General features: G+C 45.3%; 1 protein-coding gene across 4 annotated transcripts in view; it reads left to right on the forward strand.

The window, feature by feature from the left end:
• Positions 1-26,107, forward strand: part of PRAG1 (PEAK1 related, kinase-activating pseudokinase 1) — a 103,073-nt gene extending 76,966 nt beyond the window's left edge. For all 4 annotated transcript variants that reach the window (XM_021942017.2, XM_021942018.2, XM_021942019.2 and 1 more), the window contains 3 exons: positions 2,941-3,098; positions 15,045-15,796; positions 24,562-26,107. In XM_021942017.2, coding sequence (XP_021797709.2) covers positions 2,941-3,098; positions 15,045-15,796; positions 24,562-25,686 — 2,035 coding nt within the window. In that variant the 3' untranslated portion in view covers positions 25,687-26,107. The remainder of the gene's footprint in view (positions 1-2,940; positions 3,099-15,044; positions 15,797-24,561) is intronic.
• Positions 26,108-27,025: the final 918 nt, after the last annotated feature.

The following is a 27,025-nucleotide window of genomic DNA, read 5'->3' on the forward strand; positions in this document are numbered from 1 at the left end:
TCTTCCAGAGAACACATAATGCTTATCTTATAAAAATTACGTGAGATAAGGCCGGGTGCGGTGGCTCACGCCTGTAATCCCAGCGCTTTAGGAGGCGTAAGCTGGCAGATCACAAGGTCAGGAGATCGAGACCATCCTGGCTAACATAGTGAAACCCCATCTCTACTGAAAATACAAAAAACTAGCCGGGCGTGGTAGCGGTCGCCTGTAGTCCCAGCTACTCGGGAGGCTGAGGCAGGAGAATGGTGTGAACCCAGGAGGCGGAGCTTGCAGTGAGCTGAGATCCGGCCACTGCACTCCAGCCTGGGCGACAGAGTGAGACTCCGTCTCAAAAACAAAAAACAAAAAAACAAAAAAACTACATGAGGTAATTGAAAAAGTGAAAGTTACTCAATTCATTTTATAATTCTTTTTTTTTTTTAGACACAGTTTCACTCTGTCGCCCAGGCTGGAGTGCAGTGGCTCCATCTTGGCTCACTGCAACCTCCGCCTCCTGGGTTCAAGCGATTCTACTGCCTCAGTCTCCTGAGTAGCTGGGATTACAGGCACACGCCACTATGCCCAGCTAAGTTTTTGTATTTTTAGTAGAGATGGGGTTGGCCTGTTGACCAGGCTGGTCTTGAATTCCTGACCTCAAATGATCTGCCCGCCTTGGCCTCCCAAAGTGCTGCGATTACAGGAGGAAGCCCCCGCACCCAGCCGTCATTTTATAATTCTAATTTAACCTTTATATCCAAATTGGACAAGGACAGGACAAGAAAGAAAAATTATGGGCTAGCCTCTATTTGAATGTAAATGTAAAAATCCTAAACTAAATATTAATAAAACTGAATCCAGCAATGTGTAGTAAAATAAGTTCATACAACATGTGCAAGCATGGCTTAATTAAGAAAAGCTATTAACATAACTCATCACATTCACAGAGTAAAGGAGAAACATGATACAATTTTTTCCCATAGATGTAGAAAAGGCATTTCATAAACCCTAATAGCCAAAAATGATTTTGAAATACAAAACCTTAGAAAACTTGAAATAGACATAAACATCCTTAGCCTGATAAAGAGCGTCTACTGAAACCTACAGTAAACATACACTTAGTATTGAAGTATCCCTTGTACTGCCTGTGTGTGGCGTTCCCTCTGTATCTGGCACCCGAGAAGTGTTCTTTCTTTTAATCTTGGCTGTTACTTTAAATAAGTGTGTGTGTGTGTATGTGTGTTTGTGTGTGTGCATATGTATATGAATATATATGCTCATACATACACATATCTATGTATTTTTTCGTTTTGTCTATTTACATCCATTTCATGAAGTTTGTGGAGTGGGAAGCTGGGCCAGCTCCGTAGCCATGGTGCTGGAGTTTCTCCCTTAGTGATTTTCTGGGCCTGAAGACCAAGAAACTCTAGAGACCACTTTGGAGGGGGCAACGTAGTGGGATAACCACAGAGCTGACTTCTCTCCTAGACTGAGGAGTTGTTATGCATGACTTCATATCCTGGCTTCCCTTGGAGAAAACTATTAGTGGTGGATCTGATGTGGATATAAGAATATTGTATGAAACTGTCTTTGATTTTATTTTGCCAGCAGGTTAGATAAAGATCAGCTACTGCCATAGCATTTCCTAAGGAACTGGTATTTCCAAGATTCCCACAGTGACACTGAGATACAAAGGTGAAGATTAGTTGTAACGTTGCCATCGTAACGTTGCCGTCACTGTCATACTTCATTTGACAGCTTTAACACATTTTTAAAATGCAATTCTAAGGATTGGGAGTGGGGAGAAGGACGTGTTTTCTAAGGAGCACTTTTTGTGGTAACAAACAAACTTTAGACCCTCCTGTTAGTAAACAAGGGATTCCTGTGCCTATGAAAATTAAAACAAGGCCTGGCAATGTTGAACACAAAGAACAGCCAATAAATTCTTGACTGTAAGGTCATGTGCATGAAATAAGGCCATTCTGATGTCAAATCAATACTGTATTGTGTATTTCCCATAGCAGATATTGAGATATGGATCTGCTGTAGTAGGAACAGGAATGTCATCAGGAAATATCAGTTCAGACAAATGTGGGTTTCCACCAACAGGGAAAGAGCTGGACCTGGTGTGATCTGTCTCCCTTCTTGATGAAAGTGTCAGATCAGAAATTAATATTCATGTGGCCCTTGGAAAGTGAGAAGGAGAAATCAATAAGCTAAACGTCCAACCTAATAATAGAACTGTTTTCTCCAATGCGAGTGTTTTTCTCTTGAAGTTGGTATTTCTGTCCTTGATCTGTCGGTGATGCTATTTAGAGATGCAACAAAAGATTTCATAGAAAAGCAAAGGTTGGTTCCATTGTTCTGGAACAAGGGTTATGTCAACTTGGTTCTATCTAAGCATGCCACTGGAAGTCTGGTTCACATTTAAAGTTTTCCTTAATTCCAAGAAACAATCTAGACCCTTTGAAGCTTTAGCAAAAGAGTACCAGGTAAAAAAGGAAATCCCACTTGTAAAGGCCTAGTTTGCAATTCATTTGTCCTGGCATCTTGCAAAAACAACCCAATCTCTGTATATCTCTATACATTGGTGTGTATGATAATATCTTTATTTTTATTTGTAGAGATTTTACACAGGATATAATAGGTGACAGAAATGTTTTGGCAGATGGGGTCAGAATGTGAAGGCAATTCCGTCCATATAAGAATTTTGGTGCTTGTTTAAATTTAATAGACTCGCTTCTCCTAACCTCTCAGGAGTCTCAGGAAGTCTCCTGCCATTCATGCACATAAGGACTCAGAAGAGAACCTCTACTGTCTCCCCAAAACCTTTTTTTTTTTTTTTTTAATAAACTTGCTGACATTGGCCAGTTTCAAGAGCATGGTAGATTCATGATCCATCAGCCTGGTTTCTGAATGGAAACCGAATGAGTTACTTGTATTGTTTGTTCCTACCTTTTCCAGGCACCTTTTAAAAATGAACAAGAGCAGCTCTGATTTGGAAAAAGTGAGCCAGGGCTCTGCAGAGAGCCTCAGTCCATCCTTCAGGGGTGTCCACGTCAGCTTCACCACCGGCTCCACGGACAGCCTGGCCTCAGACTCCAGGACCTGCAGCGATGGAGGTAACAAACTTGACCTTGACGGAGAGGCTTAGATTCTCCTGGACCTTCCAGACCAGTCGTGGGTTACTTGCAGGATTTGGAAGGGCTGAGCAAGGACTACTGTCTTGGTCCTGCTTTCTCAATGAAGCAGACTCTTCCAGGGAGCTGTTGAAGTAAATTATCTACTGAATATATGGCAAGCCAACCCATCCATATTGCCCTCTCCAAATTATAAGTGTGTGGACGTGGCAACATGGCGGGAGGAAGATGAGGTTGAAAGGCTCCTGTTCGCTTGGGTAATGAGCCATAATGAGCCATCTATGTACAGGCCTGCTTTCTACTTCTGTCCTCAGGATTAGTCCTAAACCACACATTTCTCTCTCTCTCTCTCTCTCTCTCTTTTGCATCTACATGTGCATGCACGCAGATGTTTGCATAATGTTTGCTGAATTAAGCATGAAGACTTCATTAGGCTACCATCTAGCCTGCTTTTTGGATTAAGCTCTAAAGCCTATGGGTAGGTCTGTCCTCCATCAGGCATATCCCTAAAAAAGAACTCTTGCTATTCCATAGTTGTGGCCTGGATGGGTCATATTTAAACCCTCTCACCCTTTCAGCATTCTTTGTGTATGTGTCCTCTCCTGTGTTTCTCTCAGGCATGCGTTAGCATGTTGGATTTAGACTTGTACTCACATGGCTTCCTTTTTCACTTCTATGAAAGTATTTCTTCTCAGTAGGCAGTGACACAGTGGAGGGTTCTATTGCAAATTTACTGTCAGCAACATTTTTCCGCCTAAACGATAGGTACTGCCTGAGACAAAAGTGTGTGTTATAAGCAGTCTGTGGTGTGTTCTGAGGAGAAACCTCTGACAGTTCTTACTTAAAAACAGGAAATATCTTAGTCTTGATTTGGGAGGAATGTAGCAACAACAGATATTCTTTTTCTGTAGATTTTTCTAGGCTCTTATCTTCTTCCTTTTCCCAGCCCATTGTCCAACAAATTCAACAGGCAGATTATTCCATAGAGCGCACGGCATCTCGACCATGAGCCCGTGTGCTGGTCAGCTCTGATCCACTCTCTCGGGGATTGTAACCACTTCTGGGGCGTGATCTACAATGAACCATCAGCCACCAGCCAACGGGTGTCAGGCGAACTGGTCTTCATGGCTTCACCACTTTGTTTCTCAGAACCAGTAAATCATGATGTCTGCTCGCAGGGTTCCTAAGAACTAACTAGGAAAGATAAGGTTAAAACACATGGCACATGGGTGGATGGGATGCGGTAGGAAATTGGGCAGCCCAGAACATGAGTGCTTCTTGTAAAGGCTTCCAGAAGAGAGAGAAATCGATGAAGGCTGATGGAGGGTTTAGGGAAGACTTTATGAGAACATGGGACTTAGAGATCATATCTGAAATGTGGCCAGAACTGGGGAGATAGCGGGTGAGGAGGAGAGGGCTTTCCAGGTTCAGAAAACAATAAAAGAGAAACAAAGCCGCAGGGATGGCAGTGCACGTGGGAGAAGGATGAGACCAGCCTGATGCGCTTCAATAGACACCGGCAAGGGGAAATGGGACATGAGCTTGGTGGGAAGCAGGGGCTGAATTGTACATGACTCTCACAGCAATCTGTGCAGATGGGAGACAGAGAGCTGCTGGAGGTTTGTGACTTCAATGCTGGAGGTTTGTGAGTTCAATGGGGAAACCTCTTCAGACATTTTCTCATGTTCATTTCTGAATAACATGAATTAAAATGAATGCATTGCCATGGTATTCCTTTATCACAAGCTAGTTGTTCAGTGGAAATGCACTTCAAAACTTGGACTCCCAGGTCAACAAGAAGATATGTACCTTGTCACTGAACTCTGGCCCCTGAGAGCCAACCTTTCTATCTTCTGCCCCTGGGCATGGCTCTGTACCCGGAACCATGTTTTGAAATGGCAAAAGACCAAAGGCATGACATTCTCTCTCTCTCTCTCTCTTTTCTTTTTGATGTCTTTTAAACATTAATCATTAATCTGGAGAATATACAGAACTACTGGTCATGTAATATGAGAAATCCTTCATTCACTTCTCACCGCTTACCAAGGCAGCTTAGATCTGTTATTGCACAATTATCTTCCAGTCCCATGGGTCCTTAACTCACTTTTATCTTGTAACTGAAATATTTATCCATTGCAACTTTAGTTACTATTTGGCATGTAGCACCTAAGCTGAGAGATTAGATCCAAATAGAAGCAGAAGCAGTTCACACTGAAGTTCTTTGAAACTTGCATGTAGTGTCTGCCTTTCTAATATTATACATTAAGCCAAAAGATACCATTAGACTCTACATTTATTTTGTCAGTAAGAATCCACTAGTGAAAACTTTGCATTTCATTGACTTTTTCCATCCACAGTATAGGCTGGCCTGAATGAGTGGAGGAAAAAGTCATTCCAGGGCATATCATGATAGTGGTTTGTGTAAACTTCTTGGAAATGTAATAGCGTTAATGGCTAAAGTTAGTGATTCAGGTTTTATGGCGGGAGGGGCAAAGGAGTGGAGGCTGGGGGTGGTGGCAGGGTGGGGAAGGTTTTAGTTGTATAAGGAAAACCTAATCGAAATCTCTATCTTTGTTACATTTTTAAAACAGGTGTTTATTCTAAATGTTTCAGTGGCAAAATGCCACTTTTGTATCAATGTTAATTTTGCCTCTTTATACTTGTATCAGGGTTAATGGCTAAAGTTAGTGATTCAAGTTTTATGGGGGGGATGGTTTTAGTTGTGTAAGGAAAACCTAATCAAAATCTCTAACTTTGTTACATTTTTAAAACAGGTGTTCGTTCTAAATGTTACAGTGGCAAAATGCCACTTTTGTATCAATGTTAATTTCACCTCTTTATACTTGTATCAGATTTCATATTCCTCCAGTGCATCTGTTATCCCATTTGTCCAAGTCAATTGAACAGCCAGTCAACTCAGTGCAAGGAAAATTTGTCGAAGCAGTTGTTTGGTTTATGCTTGGTTTAGGAGGGACAGACTGCATGTGTCAGGACAGATCCATGAAGGCTGCCAAGGGGAAGGTTTTTGTAGGGAATAGATGGTTGGATGTGTGAGGGAAATGATGATCAGAAATGGTCATCGGGAGACCCTTCTGCTTTAAGTGGTTACTTGTAAATATGCAAACCTAATGTCTCATTGAGATAATTTCCCTCTTTGATGTAGGATAACATTAAAATTCAGTTCAACAGTTCAGCAAACATTTCTGAATGCCAGGAGATTAGAGGAGATTAGAGAGTTCTCTGTTGAACTGAAACCATTGGCACCAGCAATAGATAAGAGGTCTGAAAATACAGTTCATATAGATATTCTCACTTGCATGAATACATGAACCAGGGCAGTGACATCATTCTTATTTTTATAGCTGGCAAACCAGAGATACAGAACACTAATTAAATATATTGACGGTAGTCAGCTGGTTTTTCTCAATAAGCTGACTACTACTGGCAAAATTTTTAAAAATGTATATTAATTCAGTCATTCATTTGACAGATACTGTTGAGTGTAAACTCTGTGCTGGGTACAATTTTAGATGCTGAAGTTTCAGTAATGGAAATAATTCCCAGTCCCTTCAAGGGGCTTACATTCTGGTAGGGAGAGATAGACAATAAGAAAGATAAGATGTAAAGTAGCTACTGGTCAGAGGGGCAGTGCTGGGAGAAAAATCAAGCCAGGAACAGGGTGGGGAGGGATAGGAGTGCCCCAAAGGAAAAAAACATTTATTTTTAAAAAAATTTTCTGTGGCCTAAGCCATAATATCACTGAAGTGAAGCTTCAACCTAACTTAAACCTTCCTCATTAAACTGAATTTTAAATCATATATTATTGCTCCAATAAAGTTAATACATTTCTTATAAAAATTCAAACAATGGAGAAAGGTTAAAATGAAAAGTCAGTTTTCTGACACCCCATCCCAGCTCCTACCATCACTTTTAAGATTGTTTTCTGTATCATCCCAAAAATGTGTATCCATATGTCAAATATAAAATTCAGTTCTACACATGTTTGCACTTCACATATCTTGAGGCCTTTCAAATCAGAACCCCTAGAACTGCCTCGTTTTTCAAAATTGCTGCTTATTTTTTCATTGTATGAATTGGCTATAAATCCCTCTCTTGCTGATGCATGTCTAGGCTGATTTTTGCAAGACTTACAGTAAGACTCTGTGTCATACATTCGCATGATTTGGTGAGCAAATCTATAAGATAAATCCTTAGAAGAAATGGAACTGGCATATCAAACTGTATGTGTATTTTAAATAGATATTACCAAAGTATCCTCTAAAAATGTCAATTTACTTTCCATCACAGCATCTGAAAAGTGCTTTTTTTTTTTTTTTTTTCTGACAGAATCTTGCTGTGTTGCCCAGGCTGGAGTGGCACAATCTCTGCTCACTGCAAGCCCCACCTTCAGGGTTCAAACAATTCTCCTGCCTCAGCAGCTAGGACTGCAGGCATGCCAGCATGCCTGGCTAATTTTTGTATTTTTAGTAGAGACGGAATTTCGTCATGTTGGCCAGGTTGGTCTCAAACTCCTGACCTCAAGTGATCTGCTCACCTCGGCCTCCCAAAGTGCTGGGATTACAGGCATGAGCCACTGCGCCCGGCATGGAAAGTGCTTTGAATTAACTTTTAATTTTACTAACTCGGAAGAAAACCCTTAATGATTATGTTATAACAGGAGATTGAAAGATCACAATTCCAGGACCACATGTGAGCTGTAGGCAGGGCATTCGAGGTACCTAGAGCCTGTTTTCCAAAGTGAGGCAGAGCTTTCTCTTCTTTCGCATGTAAATCACATTCACATCTTGATTATTGTTTCCTGGGATGATTAAGTGGTCTGGAGAGACTCCTCACAAATGCCACATTTTCCATCCAGTTGTAAAATGCTAATAACCTGCTTCCAGTTTCAGAACACGTTTAGTTTCTTGAAAAAAGCAAAGGTTTCTTTTAAAGAAATGCTTTTGTGTGTGTGTGTGAGATAGAGTCTCACTCAGTCACCAAGGCTGGAGTGCAGTGGTGCAATCTCAGCTCACTGCAACCTCCACTTCCAAGCTCAAGTGATTCTTTGCCTCAGCCTCCTGAGTAGCTGGGATTACAGGCGCACACACCACTATACCCAGCTAATTTTTGTATTTTTAGTAGAGATGGGGTTTCACCATGTTGGCCAGGCTGTTCTCAAACTCCTGACCTCAGGTGATCTGCCTGCCTCAGCTCCCCAAAATACCGGGATTGCAGGCATGAGTCACCGAGCCTGGCCTGCTTTGCTTTTTGTTTGTTTTTTTCTATATTTAATGTTGAGCCTGCTCTGATTGTAGAACCAAATAAGAGGTTGCAACACTTGCCTTCAGAGGAACAAGTCCATGTAAAGCCAAAGCATCCCTCGGCCCCACCCTTCATACTCTCTGATGCAGGAATAGTTAATTGGGGTTGGCAGAAACCTGCATGACAGCCACTTCCTGGGTGATATTGGAAGGTGCCCGTGCAGATGGCTTTAGTTTTCTCACCTCTCACGTGAGGGAATTGCACTAGGGCCACAGGGCACAGGGTATGGGTGAGGTTTTCTCCATCCATATTCCACTTGCTTTACCTTACTTAAAGTTGGAGAATGGTCAAACACAAAAGCTAAAGGTTTGGGGAAACTTAGTTGGGACACTGCTCTTTGCCTCTGCATTTGTTCTGACGCAGCTGCTATCAGACAGCAGAGCTGTGCACAGAAAGAGCCAAAACAGGACTGACCACTTCCTCTGTCAACTCAGCTCTCATTTTGGCTGCAGAGAATAATGAAAGTGCCTATTAAAACCCAGCGAGAAGAGAGGACTCTATAATAAGGAAAACCTCAGAGTACCATGTTTGAACTTCTGGCCTGCATTTCTGCAGAGAGGTTAAGCTGTCCTTCTCAACCACTGAAATCCTGATTTCTTGTCCCTGCTTTCTAAATATAATGACACCAAACTAGTGTACCTTCCCTTGGTCTTTTTAAGATCCCATCCAGTGCAGCATACGTGATATGTAGTTTCCCACTAGAAACGCTTTCTCTTCCCTGAAGCACATTCACTAAAGGCATGGAGCGTGCTGTACTGTATAGCCAGGAACTTCCTTTATATGTAGAATTGGAAATTGGAAGGAAAACTTAGGACCTGGGGTTCGGAGCCCTCTGGCCCAATTAGCATGCAAAATTAGTAAAAACCTACAAACGAGGCAACTGAGACATAGGCCAAGGTCCCAGAAAAATGTTCTCCCCTCTTACCCATTTTACACCCTTAGTTGTAAGGCAGAATTTGGAAACAGCAGTCCAACACCAGCATCAAACCAGGATGTGTTTGAATTAGTCTCATGTCCCATGGGACATCCAAGAATATGGGCTGTTGGCTAAAGTTGTGGATGGATGTTTTAGGCAGACTTTTCTGAACCAGTGGTTTGCCTGTGAATTTGGAACTACTTTAGGTGTCAGGGTGTATTTGTTCCGTGTTCTTTCCGGCTTTCCTAATCCAGAATATGGCAGCTGCTGCAGACAGTAAGAACATAGCTGCTGTGTTGCCTAAGGCCGTGTTTATGGAGAGATAGTTCCCCAGGTACGAGTCAAGATAATTAGCCAGAGGAGGTCTTTAGGAGTGCCTTCAGATTCCACAGAAGACAGCTACCATTTGCCATGTAGTGGAGAAATCAGTTTCATCTGCAAGGGCTGCATGTTGGCATCTATTTCAAAGGATCCCCAAGAATATTAATACCTGAGAAGCTATAGGATCCTCAGAGGCCTGGAGTGGCCTGGAGGTGGTGAGGCAGGGGTGGGGGTTCCAAGAGTGAATTCTGACCTCTCATCAGCTGTAATTCCACACCTGGAGAGCTTTAAGGATCTGTAAGCTCAGAGGAAGGATGCATTAGGTTGGAATGTAGTATGCTTGTCATAGAACCAGGCCCATCTTTTCTGAATACAAAAATCATAGTAGGCCGGGCACAGTGGCTCACGCCTGGAATCCCGGCACTTCAGGAGGCCAAGGTGGGTGGATCACCTGAAGTTCAGGAGTTCAAGACCAGCCTGGCCAACATGTTGAAACCCTGTTTCCACTAAAAATATAAAAAATTAGCTGGGCATGATGGTGGGTGCTTGTAATCCCAGCTACTTGGGAGGCTGATGCAGGAGAATCACTTGAACCCGGGAGGCGGAGTTTGCAGTGAGCTAAGATCCCACCATTGCACTCCAGCCTGGGCAACAAGAGCAACACTTCGTCAAAAAAAAAAAAAATCGTAATATGTGTAGATAATGCCCAGTTATCCCTGTAAAGTCCACATTTCAGGGAGCTGTATTTCACCTGATGAGGTTTGTGTAGCTACATGCCTTTACTTCTGCTGGGCAAGGGCGTGGGTAGGGAATGTTTGGGTATGCAGTGCTAGCGCCTGATGAGTATGTGCATAATGCAGCAAGTACTGAGTTTGGTGCCCCAAACTCATAGCCATCTAAGAAATAAAGAAAAATTAATCAGCGCGTGTGCTAATCCTTGAAGTCAAGCTTCCCTCCTAATACATAGTATCCCTTGTCAGATTTACCCAGTAAATGATAGGTAAGTAGTGAAAGGGTATAGATCTGATCAAAGTCACTGACTAACAGCTCCCACAGGAAAGCAAGAGAAAACAGAAGGAAGGAGAAAATCGCTTCCTTCCAGCTGCCTGAACACACGAAGTGTTTTTTTGTGCTGAGACCTACCATACAGTCTAAAGCAGAACCTCTTGATTCTCTTTGGTCATCTAGGGAATTAGAAGTGTTACTGATTATGTTGCCAAAAGATCCCTGGTCTCCTCACAGATTGGAAAAATATACCAGTGGCAATTTGTGGGAACTAGAGATAGAAGGAAGAACAATTGAAGCAAGATAACGATCTGCCTAGAGCTATTTGATTTCAGGGGCAGCTTTGAGATAAAATGCATGTTTAGAGAGGTTGAAAATGGAGAGAGTAGCTGAAATTATAGACTATTAGCGCTGCAAGGGGCCTTCACAATGATGTCATTGGCCATTTTCTAAAGGAGGAAACTCAGGCGGGGCAGGCTGACAGCTGGGGAAGTGTTCACTCCACTGCTCATCCTCAAATTGGGGCAGAAGCAAAAAGGGGCATACTGGTGGTATCAGGAGAGCCTTGTAGTAAAGACAAGGAAGACAAAACCAATAGACATGGGGAGATAAGCCTAAGGTTTAAAGAAGAGACCAGCCAGGAAACCAGTCTGTTATGAACCTCCCTGACCAACTGGACTGGGGATGGGAAGGAATCCTGAACGTAGGCAGGTTGTCCTTGCCTCTGAGGGTACTGATGAAAGCATTGACCAGGGCTCTGATCACACCCCCCTCCCATCCCCCAGCCTCAGCTTCTGTCGTGTTGATGATAAATTGAGAATCAAACGCCTCGCTGGTGACGGTTTCTGCTGCCCAGAATGCAGAAAGGTCAGGAAGTGGATGTGTGCTCACGACTCCCTTTTCTCCTGCTCATCAGGCTGGGAGTTTGGTGGTTGAGGCTTACAGTCCTTTGAGAACCCCATAAGTAGGTGGTCTTGCCCTCCCTTTTTTATCTAGGAGATGGCAAGTGATCCTCCTCCTCCTCTCAGCCTCTTCTGCTAGAGGGAGGAGGGAGAGGAAGTGAATCATCTGCCCTAGCCTCCGTTTGTCCCCGTTGCTTTCCTGGGGAGCGTGGGATGGGGAGACCTGTGGACTGCAGGGTTTCAGCACCTGCTGAAATCACTGCCATCTGGATCTTCCTTCCTCTGGCTTGCTATTTCTTGTGCATCCTCCATCCTGACTATTGAGGGGAAAATTCGTGGGCATATAAAAGTGACTGGTCCAGACTGCACCATCACTGCTTGATTTATTATTAACTTTAGCCCTCCTGGAAGAGGTGTAAATCATTCACTCAGCCTTGCTGCCAGGGGCCCCGCCTGTCATTAGCAAATGGGAAGGACAACTCCCTATGATCTTGATGAACCACAGGGAAACAAAGATTGCTTACTGCAGATGGGAAAGTGGGCAAGGGGAGCTTAAGAAACACGGCGCTCCCCTCTTGAATTTCTTTTTCACTTGCGACAGTCTCACTCTGTAGCCCAGGTGGGAGTGTGGTGGCACAATCTCGGCTCACTGCAATTTCTGCCTCCTGGGTTCAAGCGATCCTCTCCCCTCAGCCTCCTGAGTAGCTGGGATTATAGGCGTGCACCACCACGCCCAGCTAATTTTTGTATCTTTTGTAGAGTTGGGGGTTTGCCATGTTGCCCAGGCTGGTCTCGAACTCCTGAGCTCAAGTGGTCCTCCCGCCTTGGCCTCCCAAAGTGCTGAGATTACAGGCATAAGCCACCGTGCCCAGTTCCTCTTGAGTTTATGATAGATGATAGAGCCCAGGAGGATATTGGTGCAGAGACCCCACAGTCTTGTTCAGCTGCCCGGAGCTTTTCTTTGCCTGAACCCATTGGTTCTCAGCTCCTGTGTTCAACAGGTTGCATGTGCTGAGTTTGTCCTCCTGTGAGCGTTGCATTCAAGGTTTTGCCCTGCCGTCGCTCACTAATGCAGCCTTGGTCACTGAGGCTGGGGCATGAATGTCAGCCCATGGCCATCCATCTTGCTCCCTAGAGAGACCCTCCTCCCTGTGCAGCAGCAGAAATAGGGAGACCCAATCTTCATCTGAGCGGCTTGCAACTGGTGTTTGAGCTTCAGGGGTCTATTCTGCTCCCTCTTGGGTTGGAGAAAGCAGAGAAGGGCTCAGTGTGAGCTAGAAGGTTATTAACTGTTCAGGAGAAGCCCTGGACATGTCCTGTGCACCTGAGTGAGGTGACACAAGACTCATAATTTGCTTCCTTTGGGGCCTTTTACCCTCGTCTGCTCCTATGCGTTTGTTCTGCCTTTTTGTTTGTTTGTTTTCTGGTCCCACTGCCAAGGTGTGGAAAGGCATAGAGACACTGCATGCTCTGCCATTAGGGTGATGTGGCACGGAGAACTCAATAAGGGGTACACATCCTAAGTACGTATTTTCTTAGGGCTGCAACCCATTATTATCACTATTATTTTTAGATGAAGTTTCACTCTGTCACCCAGGCTGAAGTGTAGTGGCGCAATCTTGGCTCACTGCAACCTCCGTCTCCCAGGCTCAAGTGATTCTCCTGCCTCAGACTTCTTAGTAGCTGGGATTACAGGCACGCACCACCACGCCCAGTTAATTTTTGTATTTTTAGTAGATATGGGATTTCACCATGTTGGCCAGGCTGGTCTCAAACTCCTGACCTCAAGTGATCCATCCACCTCAGCCTCCCAAAGTGCTGGGATTACAGGTGTGAGCCACCACACCCAGTCTGCAAGCCATATTTCTTTCATATTTTAACCCTCAAGATAATAGGATGCATTTTACAGACTATGAATATGATTTATTATTTCTTTTATCCCCCTAAAAGCTGTTATTAAAATAGCAGATAACACCTTAGAGCTGTCCTGAGAATATAGGAAATGAGTATTATTTCAGTTTGCCCTTGGCTCTAATAGTGTATATCTCATATATATATACACACACACATATATATATAAAATAGTGTATATCTCATATATATATATATATATATATATATATATAAACTTAAACTCTTCTTTCATTGTGAAGCCACTATTTTATATCTTGATGCCAAGAGTGAGGTCAGCCCTCACCTTTGTAGAGACTGGACCTTCATCTCACCATTCTGTGCGCTACCTAGAAAGGTTTTCTGATTGTCCCCATGCCCTGCAGACACCTGTGGCCCTGAGTGAGCCTTTGCCCAGGCAGACTCTTTATCCATATGCACCACTCCGGAAACTGTGGGGCCTTGAAAAGACTCACTTTTCTTTAAGATCCATTTCCTTTTTCTAAAATCATGACCTTCCTGCTTTCTAAAATCTCTGTGGGCCTGCCTTACTCACTAAGCCAGCAGGGTATGCGTGAAATCTCCAGTGACTGCATACTAAAAAGGGAGATTTTTATTTTTATTATTTTTATTTATTTATTTATTTTTTTTTGAGATGGAGTCTCGCTCTTGTTTCCCAGGCTAGATTGTAGTGATGCGATCTCAGCTCACAGCAACTTCCTCCTCCCGGGTTCAAGTGATTCTCCTGCCTCAGCCTCCTGAGTAGCTGGGATTACAGGCATCTGCCACCACGCCTGGCTAGTTTTTGTATTTTTAATAGAGATGGGGGTTTCGCCATGTTGGCCAGGCTGGTCTCGAACTCCTGACCTCAGGTGATCTGCCCACCTCGGCCTCCTGGGATTGCAAGCATGAGCCACCATGCCCAGCCAAAAGGGAGAATTTTACCATTGGTCAATTACACCCTCTATAAACCTGACTGTTAAAAAATTCCACTGAAACCACACATGTTCAAGTTTGTTATTGCTGTTGCAGCATTGTTTGCAAAATATTGGAAACAATTTCAGTGTCCATCAAAAAGGGATGGTTAAATCAATTATGATACTTACATATGATGATATATTATGGTAAGACTGTTTAAAATAATTAAATAGATCTGCATATTTGATTAAAAAGTCTCTCCAAGATGTGAAAGAAAAGCATTATTCCAAACAGTAGCCGCTGTTTGCTCTTTTCTATGTAATTGTGTGTGTGTGTGTGTGCGTGTGTGTGTGCGTGTGCACATTTGTTTGGATTGTTGGAGGGATGCATGAAACACTACTGGCAGTGGTTTCCTCTGATAAGAGAGGCTGGGTGCTGAGGGACATGCTAGGAGGAAGACTTAATTGTCAATCTATACCTTTTTTGCATTTTCACTTTTTCCACTGTGCATCTATTGTCTATTCGAGAAATAGAAAAGAAGCAAAATAAAATCAATTGCTTTGACCAAATAAATAAATAAAGGAAAAAAAGTCTGCAGGATCCTGGAATTGAGTGGCATTGCTTGGCCTGATGGTTTCTGTCTCTCCTCTTCAGGTCCCTCGTCTGAGCTGGCTCACTCGCCCACCAACAGCGGGAAGAAGCTCTTTGCTCCCGTTCCATTTCCTTCAGGCTCCACTGAGGATGTGTCCCCCAGTGGACCCCGGCAACCCCCTCCACTCCCCCAGAAAAAGATAGTGAGCCGGGCAGCCTCTTCGCCGGATGGCTTCTTCTGGACCCAAGGCTCCCCCAAGCCCCAAACAGCAAGCCCCAAACTGAATCTAAGCCACTCAGAAACCAACGTCCATGACGAGTCTCACTTTAGCTCTTCGTTGAGCCCCGGGAACCGCCACCATGCTGTCTTCTCCTCTTCTGATCCTCTGGAGAAAGCTTTCAAAGGCAGTGGCCACTGGGTTCCAGCAGCAGGGCTGGCGGGCAACAGAGGTGGCTGTGGGAGCCCTGGCCTCCAGTGCAAAGGGACCCCATCCGCCTCGTCCTCCCAGCTGAGTGTGTCCAGTCAAGCCTCCACCGGGAGCACCCAGTTTCAGCTGCACGGTCTCCTAAGCAACATCAGCAGCAAGGAGGGCACCTACGCCAAGCTGGGGGGACTCTACACCCAGTCCCTGGCCCGCCTTGTAGCCAAATGTGAGGACCTCTTCATAGGCGGCCAGAAAAAGGAGCTCCACTTCAATGAGAATAACTGGTCACTCTTCAAGCTGACTTGTAACAAACCCTGCTGTGACTCGGGGGATGCCATTTATTACTGTGCCACCTGCTCTGAGGACCCCGGCAGCACCTATGCTGTGAAAGTAGGTACCACTCGCTCTTTCCATTCTGCTGTGCCACTGGCTGGTGCTGGCTTGGGCAGAACTGTGGCTTGAGCAAGTCATTTCTCCTGTCTGGGCATTAGGAGGGGAGTTGATTCCTAAGCATTCTTTTTTCTTTTTTTTTTTAAGATGGAGTCTCACTTTGTTGCCCAGGCTGGAGTGCAGTGGCACAATCTTGGCTGACTGCAGCCTCCGCCTCCCACGTTAAAGCGATTCTCCTGCCTCAGCCTCCCGAGTAGCTGGGATTATCTGTGTGCACCACCATGCCCAGCTAATTTTTGTATATTTAGTAGAAATGGGGTTTCGTCATGTTGGCCAGGCTGGTCTCGAACTCCTGACCTCAGATGATCCACCCATCTCGGCCTCCCAAAATGCTGGGATTCCAGGTGTGAGCCACTGCCCCTGACCCCTAAGCATTCTTTTAACACTTAGTGCTCAACAATTTCACTCTCTCTCTGCCCCAGGACATGGTGCAATGAGATGTGTAGTATCAATATAAGACACATTCTGTCCTTTAGCTGAATTAAGAAAACAGTTGCCTTTTAGTGCAACAGAGAGTTTATTCATGTATTGACCAGGTTTTTATTGAGTGTCTACTATATGCCAGGTACTTTGCCATAATCTGAGTATGTAGGGGTGAATATAAGCTTCCTTATAGAGCTATGATGTAGTGAGGGAGATGAATAATGAGGTCATTCTTCTTTTTTTTTTTTTTTTTTTTTTTGAGACGGAGTCTCGCTCTGTCGCCCAGGCTGGAGTGCAGTGGCGCGATCTCGGCTCACTGCAAGCTCCGCCTCCCGGGTTCACGCCATTCTCCTGCCTCAGCCTCCCGAGTAGCTGGGACCACAGGCGCCCGCCACCTCGCCCGGCTAGTTTTTTGTATTTTTTAGTAGAGACGGGGTTTCACCGTGTTCGCCAGGATGGTCTCGATCTCCTGACCTCGTGATCCACCCGTCTCGGCCTCCCAAAGTGCTGGGATTACAGGCTTGAGCCACCGCGCCCGGCCATGAGGTCATTCTTCTAATGTTAGATCCAGAAGGAGCATTCGACCTAGGAATCATCCTGAACAATAATAGTAATAATATCATTTGTGTGAGCCTTCACTCTACAACTAGACTCTTACCTCTAATCCTAACAGTTTATCCTACAGGTTAGGTAGGTTTTACAGACGGGGGATCTGAGGCTCAAAGTGGTTACGTAATTTGCCCATAGCTAGTTGGTGATTGAAAGGATTTGAGCTCTGGTGTGTCTGTCTCCAAAGCCTAAGTTATGTCCCTACCAGTGAAGATAAATGAAGCTCAGAGACATTAAGTGACTAGCTGAGGGCAGCACAGCTCTTTAACCTTTGATGCTGGTTCAGGCTTCTTGCTACCCGCACCGCATTGCCCTGTCAGAGTGCAGCTCTGTGTGAGCTAGTTGAGCCATTTGCACCCATGTGGGCCACTGGGGTCTCTACCATGAACTCCAGTCCTTCCTGTGGCCTTATTTCTCATCTTCTTTTGCTGTTCCTTGATTACCTATTGAGACCCTGGCCCTTCTATAAATGTAGGCTTTTATTGGGAGTCAGGAAGGAGACCCTGAGCTGTCTTCTCTCATCCCCTGTCCTAAGGCATCCTTTTTCTTCCAGTTAGAAAAGTGCAAAGAATAAGCTAATTTGAAATGGCCTTGGTGGGGCAGCTTGCTTACCAACAATTTTCTAAAATAATATTGCTAACATTTAAAAAATAACATTAAATAATATTTAAGTAATAATATTGCTACTATTAATAATATTATTCAGTATATATAAATAATATATAGTAATTATAATAGTCGTAATAATACTAATGTTCATTATATATTATTTATAATTATTATTTATATGTACTGAATATTATCAATAGTAGTAGTAATAGTATTATTATAAATAATATGTACTGAATAATATTATTCAGTATCAAGAGACAGCTGGCCTTTCTATTTGGAAGAGGAAAAAGCCTGGTGGAAGGGATTGAATCTCTCTTGCTCATGGGATAGAATATGAGGTGATCCTTCTGCAAGAAGGAGCCCTTGGGACAAACGGTTTTGTTTTTACTTTTTTATTATTTATTTATTTATTTAGAGACAGAGTCTCGCTCTGTGCCCAGGCTGGAGTGTGTGGTGTGATCTTGGCTCACTGCAACCTCCACCACTCGGGTTCAAGCGATTTTCCTGCCTCAGACTCCTGAGTAACTGGGACTACACGCGCCCCCCACCACGTCTGGCTAATTTTTGCACTTTCAGTAGAGATGGGGGTTTCACCATATTGGCCTGATTGGTCTTGAACTCCTGACCTTGTGATCTGCCTGCCTCGGCCTCCCAAAGTGCTGGGATTACAGGTGTGAGCCACCGTGCCCCGCCACAGTTTTGTTTTTCACATCCGTAAATAATTGTGCCGTGCAGCTTGGATTCTAGGGCCCCATATATTCGTGCAGAATTAGCCGCATTCTCTAATAAACAACACAAAAGAAATTTAATTTTCCTTAAGAATGTTAAAAACCAGTGTTGCTCCTTATTTCATTAGCAATAGAAGCCACACAGAAACCAAAAGATAAGCCTTAGCCCTCTAAGCAAGAGCTGCAGGGGTTTCCTATTTGAATTTGCTGGAGACTGGTAGCTCAAGGACCATCTCTGTGCCACGTGAAAAAGGAAATTTGGAGACTAGCATCCAATATGCAGAGGATGGTAATTCTTGGAACGAGGTTACCAGGAACAGTATCAATTTGCAAATGTGCCTGGCCTGGTCACTGGGGGGTGGGCCGTGGGGGCCCTGGAGCATCATCTCGCACGGGCAGCTGTTCCACTTCATTAGCTCTCCAGTCTAGACGAAATACAGTCATCTGGGGATCCGCAAGAGGGGGAGTGGGTCTCCCTTCCCAGCCAGCGAGCTGCTGCCTGTCTGAGACTGAGCGCATTTCATCTGCGCATGTTAAGCAGGGAGCCGGCACTGAAGGCAGACGGAGCCTCATTTGCGATTGCGGAGTTCCAGTTAACAATAGCAGGCTCACACCTGCTCCTTGCTGATGCTGGAACCTACTACCTTGGGCTCAGCGCCCTGCAGCAGTGAGGAGATAAAACTGGTTCTTGTAGCTCCACCGCATGAATAAGTGACAGGGAAAAAAAAAAAAAACAAAAAAAAACCATTAGCTGTGTGTGCGTTTTCGAAGCAGTTTCATTTCTCAGCCATCTAGACAGTAATTCTAGTTTGGTGATTAGGGACCCGTTTTAAGCTGCTGGGCCTTTTTTATTTCACAGACATGATTTAGCCCAGACTTTCGCCTGTGAATGAGGCCCTGACTCCAAAGTTTAAATGAGTCCTGGCTCAGCAAAACGTTTGAAACTTGAGCTGAACCAAGGGTCTATGTAGAGTTCTAGAGCTAAAAATCCGAGTGCAGGGCCCCCTGAAAATGAAATGAGGGTGGGGGCGGGGAGTGGGGAGACGGAGATGGAGAAGAAGCCACTCCCCCGCCACCGCCTCTTCCCCCATCCAGTACTGTAGAATGATCTCCGGCGAGGGCCCAGAGCTCACTCACAGGGCTGGTTAGCATGCGCCCTACGCAGCCCTCTCCGTTGCTGGGCTTTGAGGAAGCTGCGGGTCTTGCCAAAGGCCCAGTGCACTGATTTTGAAATGCATCCAACCCAGTTGCCATTTACTCTGCTCCTTCATTTACATCTCTGTGCAAAATGTCAGCAGCCTGACTGGAGCTCCAGGTCTCAAGTGTTTGCTGGGCCCGGGCCTTTCATACCCCTGAGAAAAAGGGGCCATGGAAACTCTTCCCAGGCCCCTGGGCAGCTGTGCTCTTCGGGTTTGCACAATACCTGCAAGCCAGCTCTGGATGCCTCCACACCACCAGAGGGCTACAGCCGAGATGGCAAGAGCAGTCACCATAGCAACCCTTCCCATTGTGCTCGCCCTGGGCTGGGCCTGGCCCTGGGCCGGGCCTGGCACTGAGAGCCATGCCTGCATCTTTTCATCTGATCCTCACAATGGCCCCATGAGGAAGTACTATCCCTGCCCCTGTCATTCAGAGGAGAAAACATGCTTTGAGATAAATACCGTCCATCTTCATTATTTATGGATTCTGTGTTTGCAAAATCATCTACCCGCTCAAATTTATTTGTAATTCCAAAATCAATACTCGAAGCACTTTCCAGTGATTTCTGGATATGTGTAAGGCAAAGAAAAATGTGAGCCACCTGATGTTTTAGTTTGTTCTCACGCTGCTAATAAAGACATACCTGAGACTGGGTAATTTACAAAGGAAAGAGGTTTAATTGACTCACAGTTCAGCATGGCTGGGGAAGCCTCAGGAAACTTACAATCATGGTGGAAGCGGAAGCAAACACGTCCTTCTTCACATGGTGACAGCAAGGAGAGCCAAGCAAAAGGGGGAGAAGCAGCCAGGTGTGGTGGCTCATACCTGTAATCCCAGCACTTTGGGAGGCTGAGGCAAGTGGATCATGAGGTCAGGAGTTCAAGACCAGCTTGACCAACATGGTGAAATCCCATCTCTACTAAAAACTAACATACAAAAATTAGCCAGGTTGTGGTGGCAGGCACCTGTAATCCCAGCTACTTGGGAAGCTGAGGCAGGAGAATCACATGAAACCAGGAGGAGGAGGTTGCAGTGAGCCAAGATGTGCCACTGCACTCCAGCCTGGGCAAGAGAGCAAGACTCCGTCTCCAAAAAAAAAAAAAAAAAGTGGGGGGGTAGCGGAGAAAGCACCTTATAAAGCCATTAGATCTTATGAGAACTCACTCACTGTCATGAGAACAGCACCAGGTTCCTCCCACCACACGTGGGGATTATGAGAACTACAATTCAAGATGAGATTCGTGTGGGAACATGGCCAAATTGTATCACCCAACGTGCATGTTTCCAGCTGAAGGGGAATGAGGCGACAGTCTCCCATCTTGTTTCAGCCCTCATCCTGGAAGCAACGGTGTTTTTTTGCAGTCTATTTAGTGTCTTGTTTTTCACATTTATGTGCTTTTCGTTTGTCAATGAAAAGAGTCCAACTCTGTAAAACATTTGAAGAGATTTATTCTGAGCCAAATATAAGTCACCTGTGGCCCATGACACAGCCCTCAGGAGATCCTGAGACTATGTGCCCAAAGTGGTCGGGCCACAACTTGGTTTTGTACATTTTAGGGAGACATAGGTATCAATCAATACATGTGTGATGTACATGGAAGTTGAGGGGGCCAGGGGAAGCTTTCAAGTCATAGGTGGATTCAAAGATTTTCTGATTGGCACTTGGTTGAGTTATTATCCTTAGAAAGGAATGTCTGGGTTATGAGAAGGGGTTATGGAGATCAAGGCTTTATCATACAGATGAAGCCTCCAGGTAGCAGGCTTCAGTGAGAACAAATTGTAAATATTTTTATCAGACTTGAAGAGTCTGCTCTATCAGTAATTCTAACAGGGAGGAGGGTAGCATGAGGCATGCCCAGCTCCCCCTTCCCATCATGGCCTGAACTCATTTTTTTAGATTAACTTTGGAATGCCCTTGGCTGAGAGGAAGGGTCCATTTCAGATCATTGGAAGGCCTTAGAATTTTATTTTTGGGCTTACATGTTGTTGATTTTGCTGTTTAAAATGGCTGAAGCTGGATCATCTGAGGTCAGGAGTTCGAGACCAGCCTGGCCAACATGGTGAAACCCTGTCTCAACTAAAAATACAAAAAATTAGTCGAGTGTGGTGGCAGGCACCTGTACTCCCAGCTACTCAGGAGGCTGAGGCAGAAGAATCGCTTGAACCCGGGAGGCAGATGTTGCGGTGAGCCAAGATCGTGCCACTGCACTCCAGCCTGGGTGACAGAGAGACTCCATCTCCAAAAATATATATATATAAAATAAAATAAAATAAAATAAAATGATCCCAGCATAGGGCTGAAGTGCTGTCTAGTGTACCCAGCCACCACAAGGCTGGGATGTGCCTCACAGATAAAAACATGTGTGTTAAATAAGCTTTGTTCAGGGATGAGCTCTAGTGCTGTTGCCTGTGAATTCATGTTAATGAATATTAACATGTTAATGTATGTTAATGTACATGTAACGTGTTAATGTATTTTAAACATGTAATGTATATTAAACAAGGTATCTCTAAACAGAAGCACATGTGAAACAAGGTTGAACACTGGTGAGTTAATGAAAATATTGTGACCAGAAGTTCCCAGGAAACTTACCTTGTATTTCCCCTAAGCAATGGTTCTCTATTCACTAATTCAGTGTTTATGGCTTCTTCATAGAACATAACTTCTGCAAATAATGAAAATTCCCTGTAACTTGCCAGCAGTTACAGAGCTAATACTTCAACCTAGGCCTTTTTTCACTGCAGAGCCCGTGCTTTTGACCTCTGGAACACTTCTACGTTGTATAGTCTGGAGCAAATAATTTAACCGCTGGAAGCCCCAGTTTCCTCCTCTGTAATAGCATCTTCCTCCTTGGATTTAATAAGATTGAATGGGATGCTGCATGGAGCCCTCACCATTGGCACAGTCCTTGCACATGCAAGAGCCCGATCTGTATGTGTTAGGGGTGAGACAATAACAGTGATGTCCTTCCCACATCTCCATTGACAACACAGCTGCATACATGCAAGACGCTTTCTTTGAGGACCCCCTCCACTGCCGCAAATTTCCTTTAGTTTAATAGTGCTCCAGAAGCCTGCCATTTAAAAACCAAGTGCACGCCAGGCACCGTGGCTCACGCTTGTAATCCCAGCACTTTGGGAGGCCAAGGTGGGAAGATCACTTGAGCCCAGGAGTTCAAGACAAGCCTGGGCAACACAGGATAACCTTGTCTGTACAAAAATTCCAAAAATTAGTTGGACATGGTGGTGCACACCTCTAATCCCAGCTACTCAGGAGGCTGAGGCAGGAGAATTGCTTAAAACTGGGAGGTCAAAACTGCAGTGAGCTGTGATTGCACCACTGAACTCCCGCCGGTCTCAAAAAGTAAAAAATAAATAAAAACCGAGTACTGTTGAGTAGGCCAGAATAAGAAAGAGCCTGAACAATGCCTTTTAGACATGTATTTCAAAATCGTTTTTGTTAGTGTAATAGGAAGCAATGTCTGGGGTAAATGTCTTTCCCTTTTATTACCATTCTGCTTTTATAATAGATTACTAAATTAATGTGTTACCCACCATTCCCCACAATTAGCTTTAAAAACATCTCTTGGAGGCTGAGCTCTTGTATGCCAGGTTTCATGCTGAGAAGGTTTGTACAGCTGCAATATAAATAAATCTCCGTGAAAAAGGTGCTTGCAATAGAACTTCTAAAAGTATCGCCTGTAAGCACTGAGGCACTTCAAAAACACTGCTTCATCATCATTCCAACACTGCAGGCTGAAGGCAGGGTTATTTTGGGAGTGTTTGCAGGATAATATTTTATGGGTAGATGTGAGATGCCTTTCTTCTCACATCTGATCTTTGTTTTTCTACAAAGCCTGGGTGAGGTTGCATCATAATATTCATTTGAGAGGGGAGACTTCAATCCCTTTCAGGGTAATGACAGGGAGATTGAGGCCTGACAGAGGGCCATTATGGCTGGTTCAAGACTCTCTAGTTGAGTGGCAGCCAGATGTGGACTAGGATTGCTAGAGGTCCCCAGGCGGCTGGCACTGTCATTTGTGTAAGAAGAGATGGAGGAGGCAAGAAAGACACAGTTGTGTGGATCCCCAGCTGCCCTTTCCACAGAGGAGCTTGAGATCTTCCATCTTGTTTTTCCTACCTTCATCTCAGAGGGTGCCCTGAGGTTCCTCTGAGGGTTCCTTCTGGTCCCCTCTTCCCTGGAGAACTTTCTGGTTTCTTTCAGCTGCTGTGACTCACCTTGGAGGAAAAGTGTGTGGGAAGTGAGGCTGCTTTCTTATAAACGTTATTCGGCTTTGTGAGAATTTGTCCACACTGTGCACAAAGGGATGTTTCCTACCAATAGCTCCCTACCACACTGTGTGTTGCTCAGCAGGGACCCCACTCACTGGGTCGTATGGTCATTTTATGTTTAACTTTTTAAGAAATTGACAAACTGCTCCAAAGGGTCTGCACCATTTTACATTCCCATCAGCAATGTGTGAGGATTCCCATTTCTGCTCATCCTCATAGACACTAGGAACTGTCTTTTATTAGAACTCATTCTAGTGGGCATGGACTGATATCTCATTGTGGTTTTGATTTGCAGTTCCCTGATGACTAATGATGTCCAATATCTTTTCACATGCTTGTGGCCATTTACAAATTTTTTTGGTGAATTGCCTATTCATATCTCTTGCCCATTTTTTTTCTTTTTTCTCTATGCCATGATTCTGTATCCTTTTTTGTTTGTATTATTGAGTTGTAAAAGAGTGGTTTTTTTATATACAAATTCCGGAAACAAGTCCTTTATCAGATACATTTTGGCAGATATTTTCTCCCAGTCTGGTTACTTGTCTTTCCACTTTCTTAATGGTGCCTTTTGAAGCACAAAAGTTTAGAACTTTGAGGTTAAGTTTGTGATTTTTTTTCTTTTGTGAACGACGCTATTGGTGTGGTATTTAAGAAATATTTGCCCAACCCAAGGCCCCAAAATTTCTGTCCCATGTTTTCTTCTAGCATGTGTATGGATTGCTCTTACCCTCAAGCATATGTGGATAGGTTTATTGCACATAGATACTCAAATGTTCCACACTCTTTGTTGGGCAGAACCATGGGCCCCACTCTTGATTTCACTTCTCCTTCTCCCCACAGATCTGCAAAACCCCTGAGCCCAAAACAGTCTCCTACTGCAGCCCGTCCGTGCCCGTGCACTTTAACATCCAGCAGGACTGCGGCCACTTTGTCGCCTCGGTGCCCTCCAGCATGCTCACCTCCCCCGACGCGCCCAAGGACCCCGTGCCTACCCTGTCCGCACAGCCCCCTGCCCAGGAGCAGGATTGCGTGGTCGTCATCACCCGAGAGGTGCCGCATCAGACCGCCTCCGACTTCGTGCGGGATTCGGCGGCCAGCCACCAGGCGGAACCCGAGGCGTACGAGCGGCGCGTGTGCTTCCTGCTTCTGCAACTCTGCAACGGGCTGGAGCACCTGAAGGAGCACGGCATCATCCACCGGGACCTGTGCCTGGAGAACCTGCTGCTGGTGCACTGCACCCCCCAGGCCGCCCCTGGGCCCACCCCCGCCACCGCCGCGCCTCCCTGCTCCTCTGCCGCCCTGCCCGCTGGTGGCACTCTCAGCCCTGCAGCCGGCCCCGCCTCCCCAGAAGGGCCCCGGGAGAAGCAGCTGCCCAGACTCATCATCAGCAACTTTTTGAAGGCCAAGCAGAAGCCAGGCGGCACTCCAAACCTGCAGCAGAAGAAGAGCCAGGCCCGGCTGGCCCCCGAGATCGTGTCTGCCTCCCAGTACCGCAAGTTCGATGAGTTCCAGACAGGCATCCTCATCTACGAGCTGCTGCACCAGCCCAACCCGTTCGAGGTGCGCGCCCAGCTGCGGGAGCGGGACTACCGGCAGGAGGACCTGCCGCCGCTGCCTGCGCTGTCCCTCTACTCACCCGGTCTGCAGCAGCTGGCACATCTGCTGCTGGAGGCCGACCCCATCAAGCGTATCCGCATCAGCGAGGCCAAGCGTGTGTTGCAGTGCCTGCTGTGGGGGCCCCGGCGCGAGCTGGTGCAGCAGCCGGGCACCTCGGAGGAGGCGCTGTGCGGCACGCTGCACAACTGGATCGACATGAAGCGGGCCCTGATGATGATGAAGTTTGCGGAGAAGGCGGTGGATCGCAGGCGGGGCGTGGAGCTGGAGGACTGGCTTTGCTGCCAGTACCTGGCGTCCGCGGAGCCCGGCGCCCTTTTACAGTCGCTGAAGCTCCTGCAGCTTTTGTGACCCAAGCCCCAGCCTGCACTGTCGCTGCCCCTTCCCTGCCTAACGCTTTCCTGTCTTGCCTTGGAAGCGCCCATGTCTCCCTGGGAAATGGTACAGATGACTGGTATACCTGGATGTAAAATATATAAATATATATATAGAAAATACATATACCATATATAAATATGAAAGACTAAGGATGCTGTTGCCCGTCCACACTGGTCTCCTCTCTGCACCAAGTCCTCCCTGTTTTCTTCCGTAATTATGTACATTTCTAGCTCCATGCAACGTCCTGGGGACAGTTCTGTGAACAGAATGCAGCCTGGACACTGGCCTCGACACCTTGTTTAGGATTTCTTCACCCTTTTGTCAAATTGTTATTTAAAGAAAAAAAAGAAAAAAGAAGAAAACTCCATTAAAAAATTTTTTGGTTGAGTCATGAGCAAAGCCCTTTATCCTTAAGTGCCTGAGTGCATTAATATGCTTGGTGGGTAAAACAGACCTGTCTTTGGTCTTAGCTTTTCAGGAGATAGGGCAGCAGTCTACAAAGGACCAGGCAAGTGGGTACCAATTAATCTTCCCTGTTTCTCTTCCCACCTGAAAGTCTCCTGGAAAGAATCCAGCCACAGTCGCTGTGATCCCAGTGGTTTGGAATTCAAACCCATTTCCAGTTTGCTAAAGCTGGTTGCCATTTGTATCATTCAGAGACATGCCTGAAAACAGAGTCCACCCCAGATGGCTCAGATGAAAAGACCTTAAAGGGACCACTTAGCTAGGTGTGATCAGGGTTATGAGAACAAAGAGTGACAAGGACAAAAGCAAGAGCCAGAACAGCGGGACAGGGAAACATACAGGAGGTATTTGCACTGAGATCTCTACAGCCAGAGATGGAGCCTCTGTTTCCCATCTGTCATCTCCAACCTAATAGGATGCCAGACAGCAAGGGACCTTGGGTGATGCAGTCTGAAGGATCAGCCTCCAGGGGCAGGGAGGAAGTAGAGAATGCATGGGATGCCAGGTGGCAAACAGCCCACTGTTCCTACTGTACTGGGTACTGGCAGGGCAAGAATAGAATTCAGGTGTTTCAACTCCCAGGCCAGTACTCCCTCTGCTGTTCAGGCCTCCTTCAAGTCTCCTTTTCTAAAACCTCATTTAACACATCTATTGGCACCTACTACTTACTATAGTTAATATTTGTTACTATGCCTTTAAAAACACACAAAGAAAATTAGGAGACATCAGATCTTTCCTCCTCAAAACTAGACACATGCACAAAAGCCAAAAATTACCTATTTGAAGAGAAATAGCCCCAAGACTCTTGTATTTCTACCTAATGGGTAATCTTCCAACTAGATAACTA

Source organism: Papio anubis, chromosome 8 (genome assembly GCF_008728515.1).
Source record: "Papio anubis isolate 15944 chromosome 8, Panubis1.0, whole genome shotgun sequence".
In the NCBI taxonomy this organism is placed as follows: Eukaryota; Metazoa; Chordata; class Mammalia; order Primates; family Cercopithecidae; genus Papio; species Papio anubis.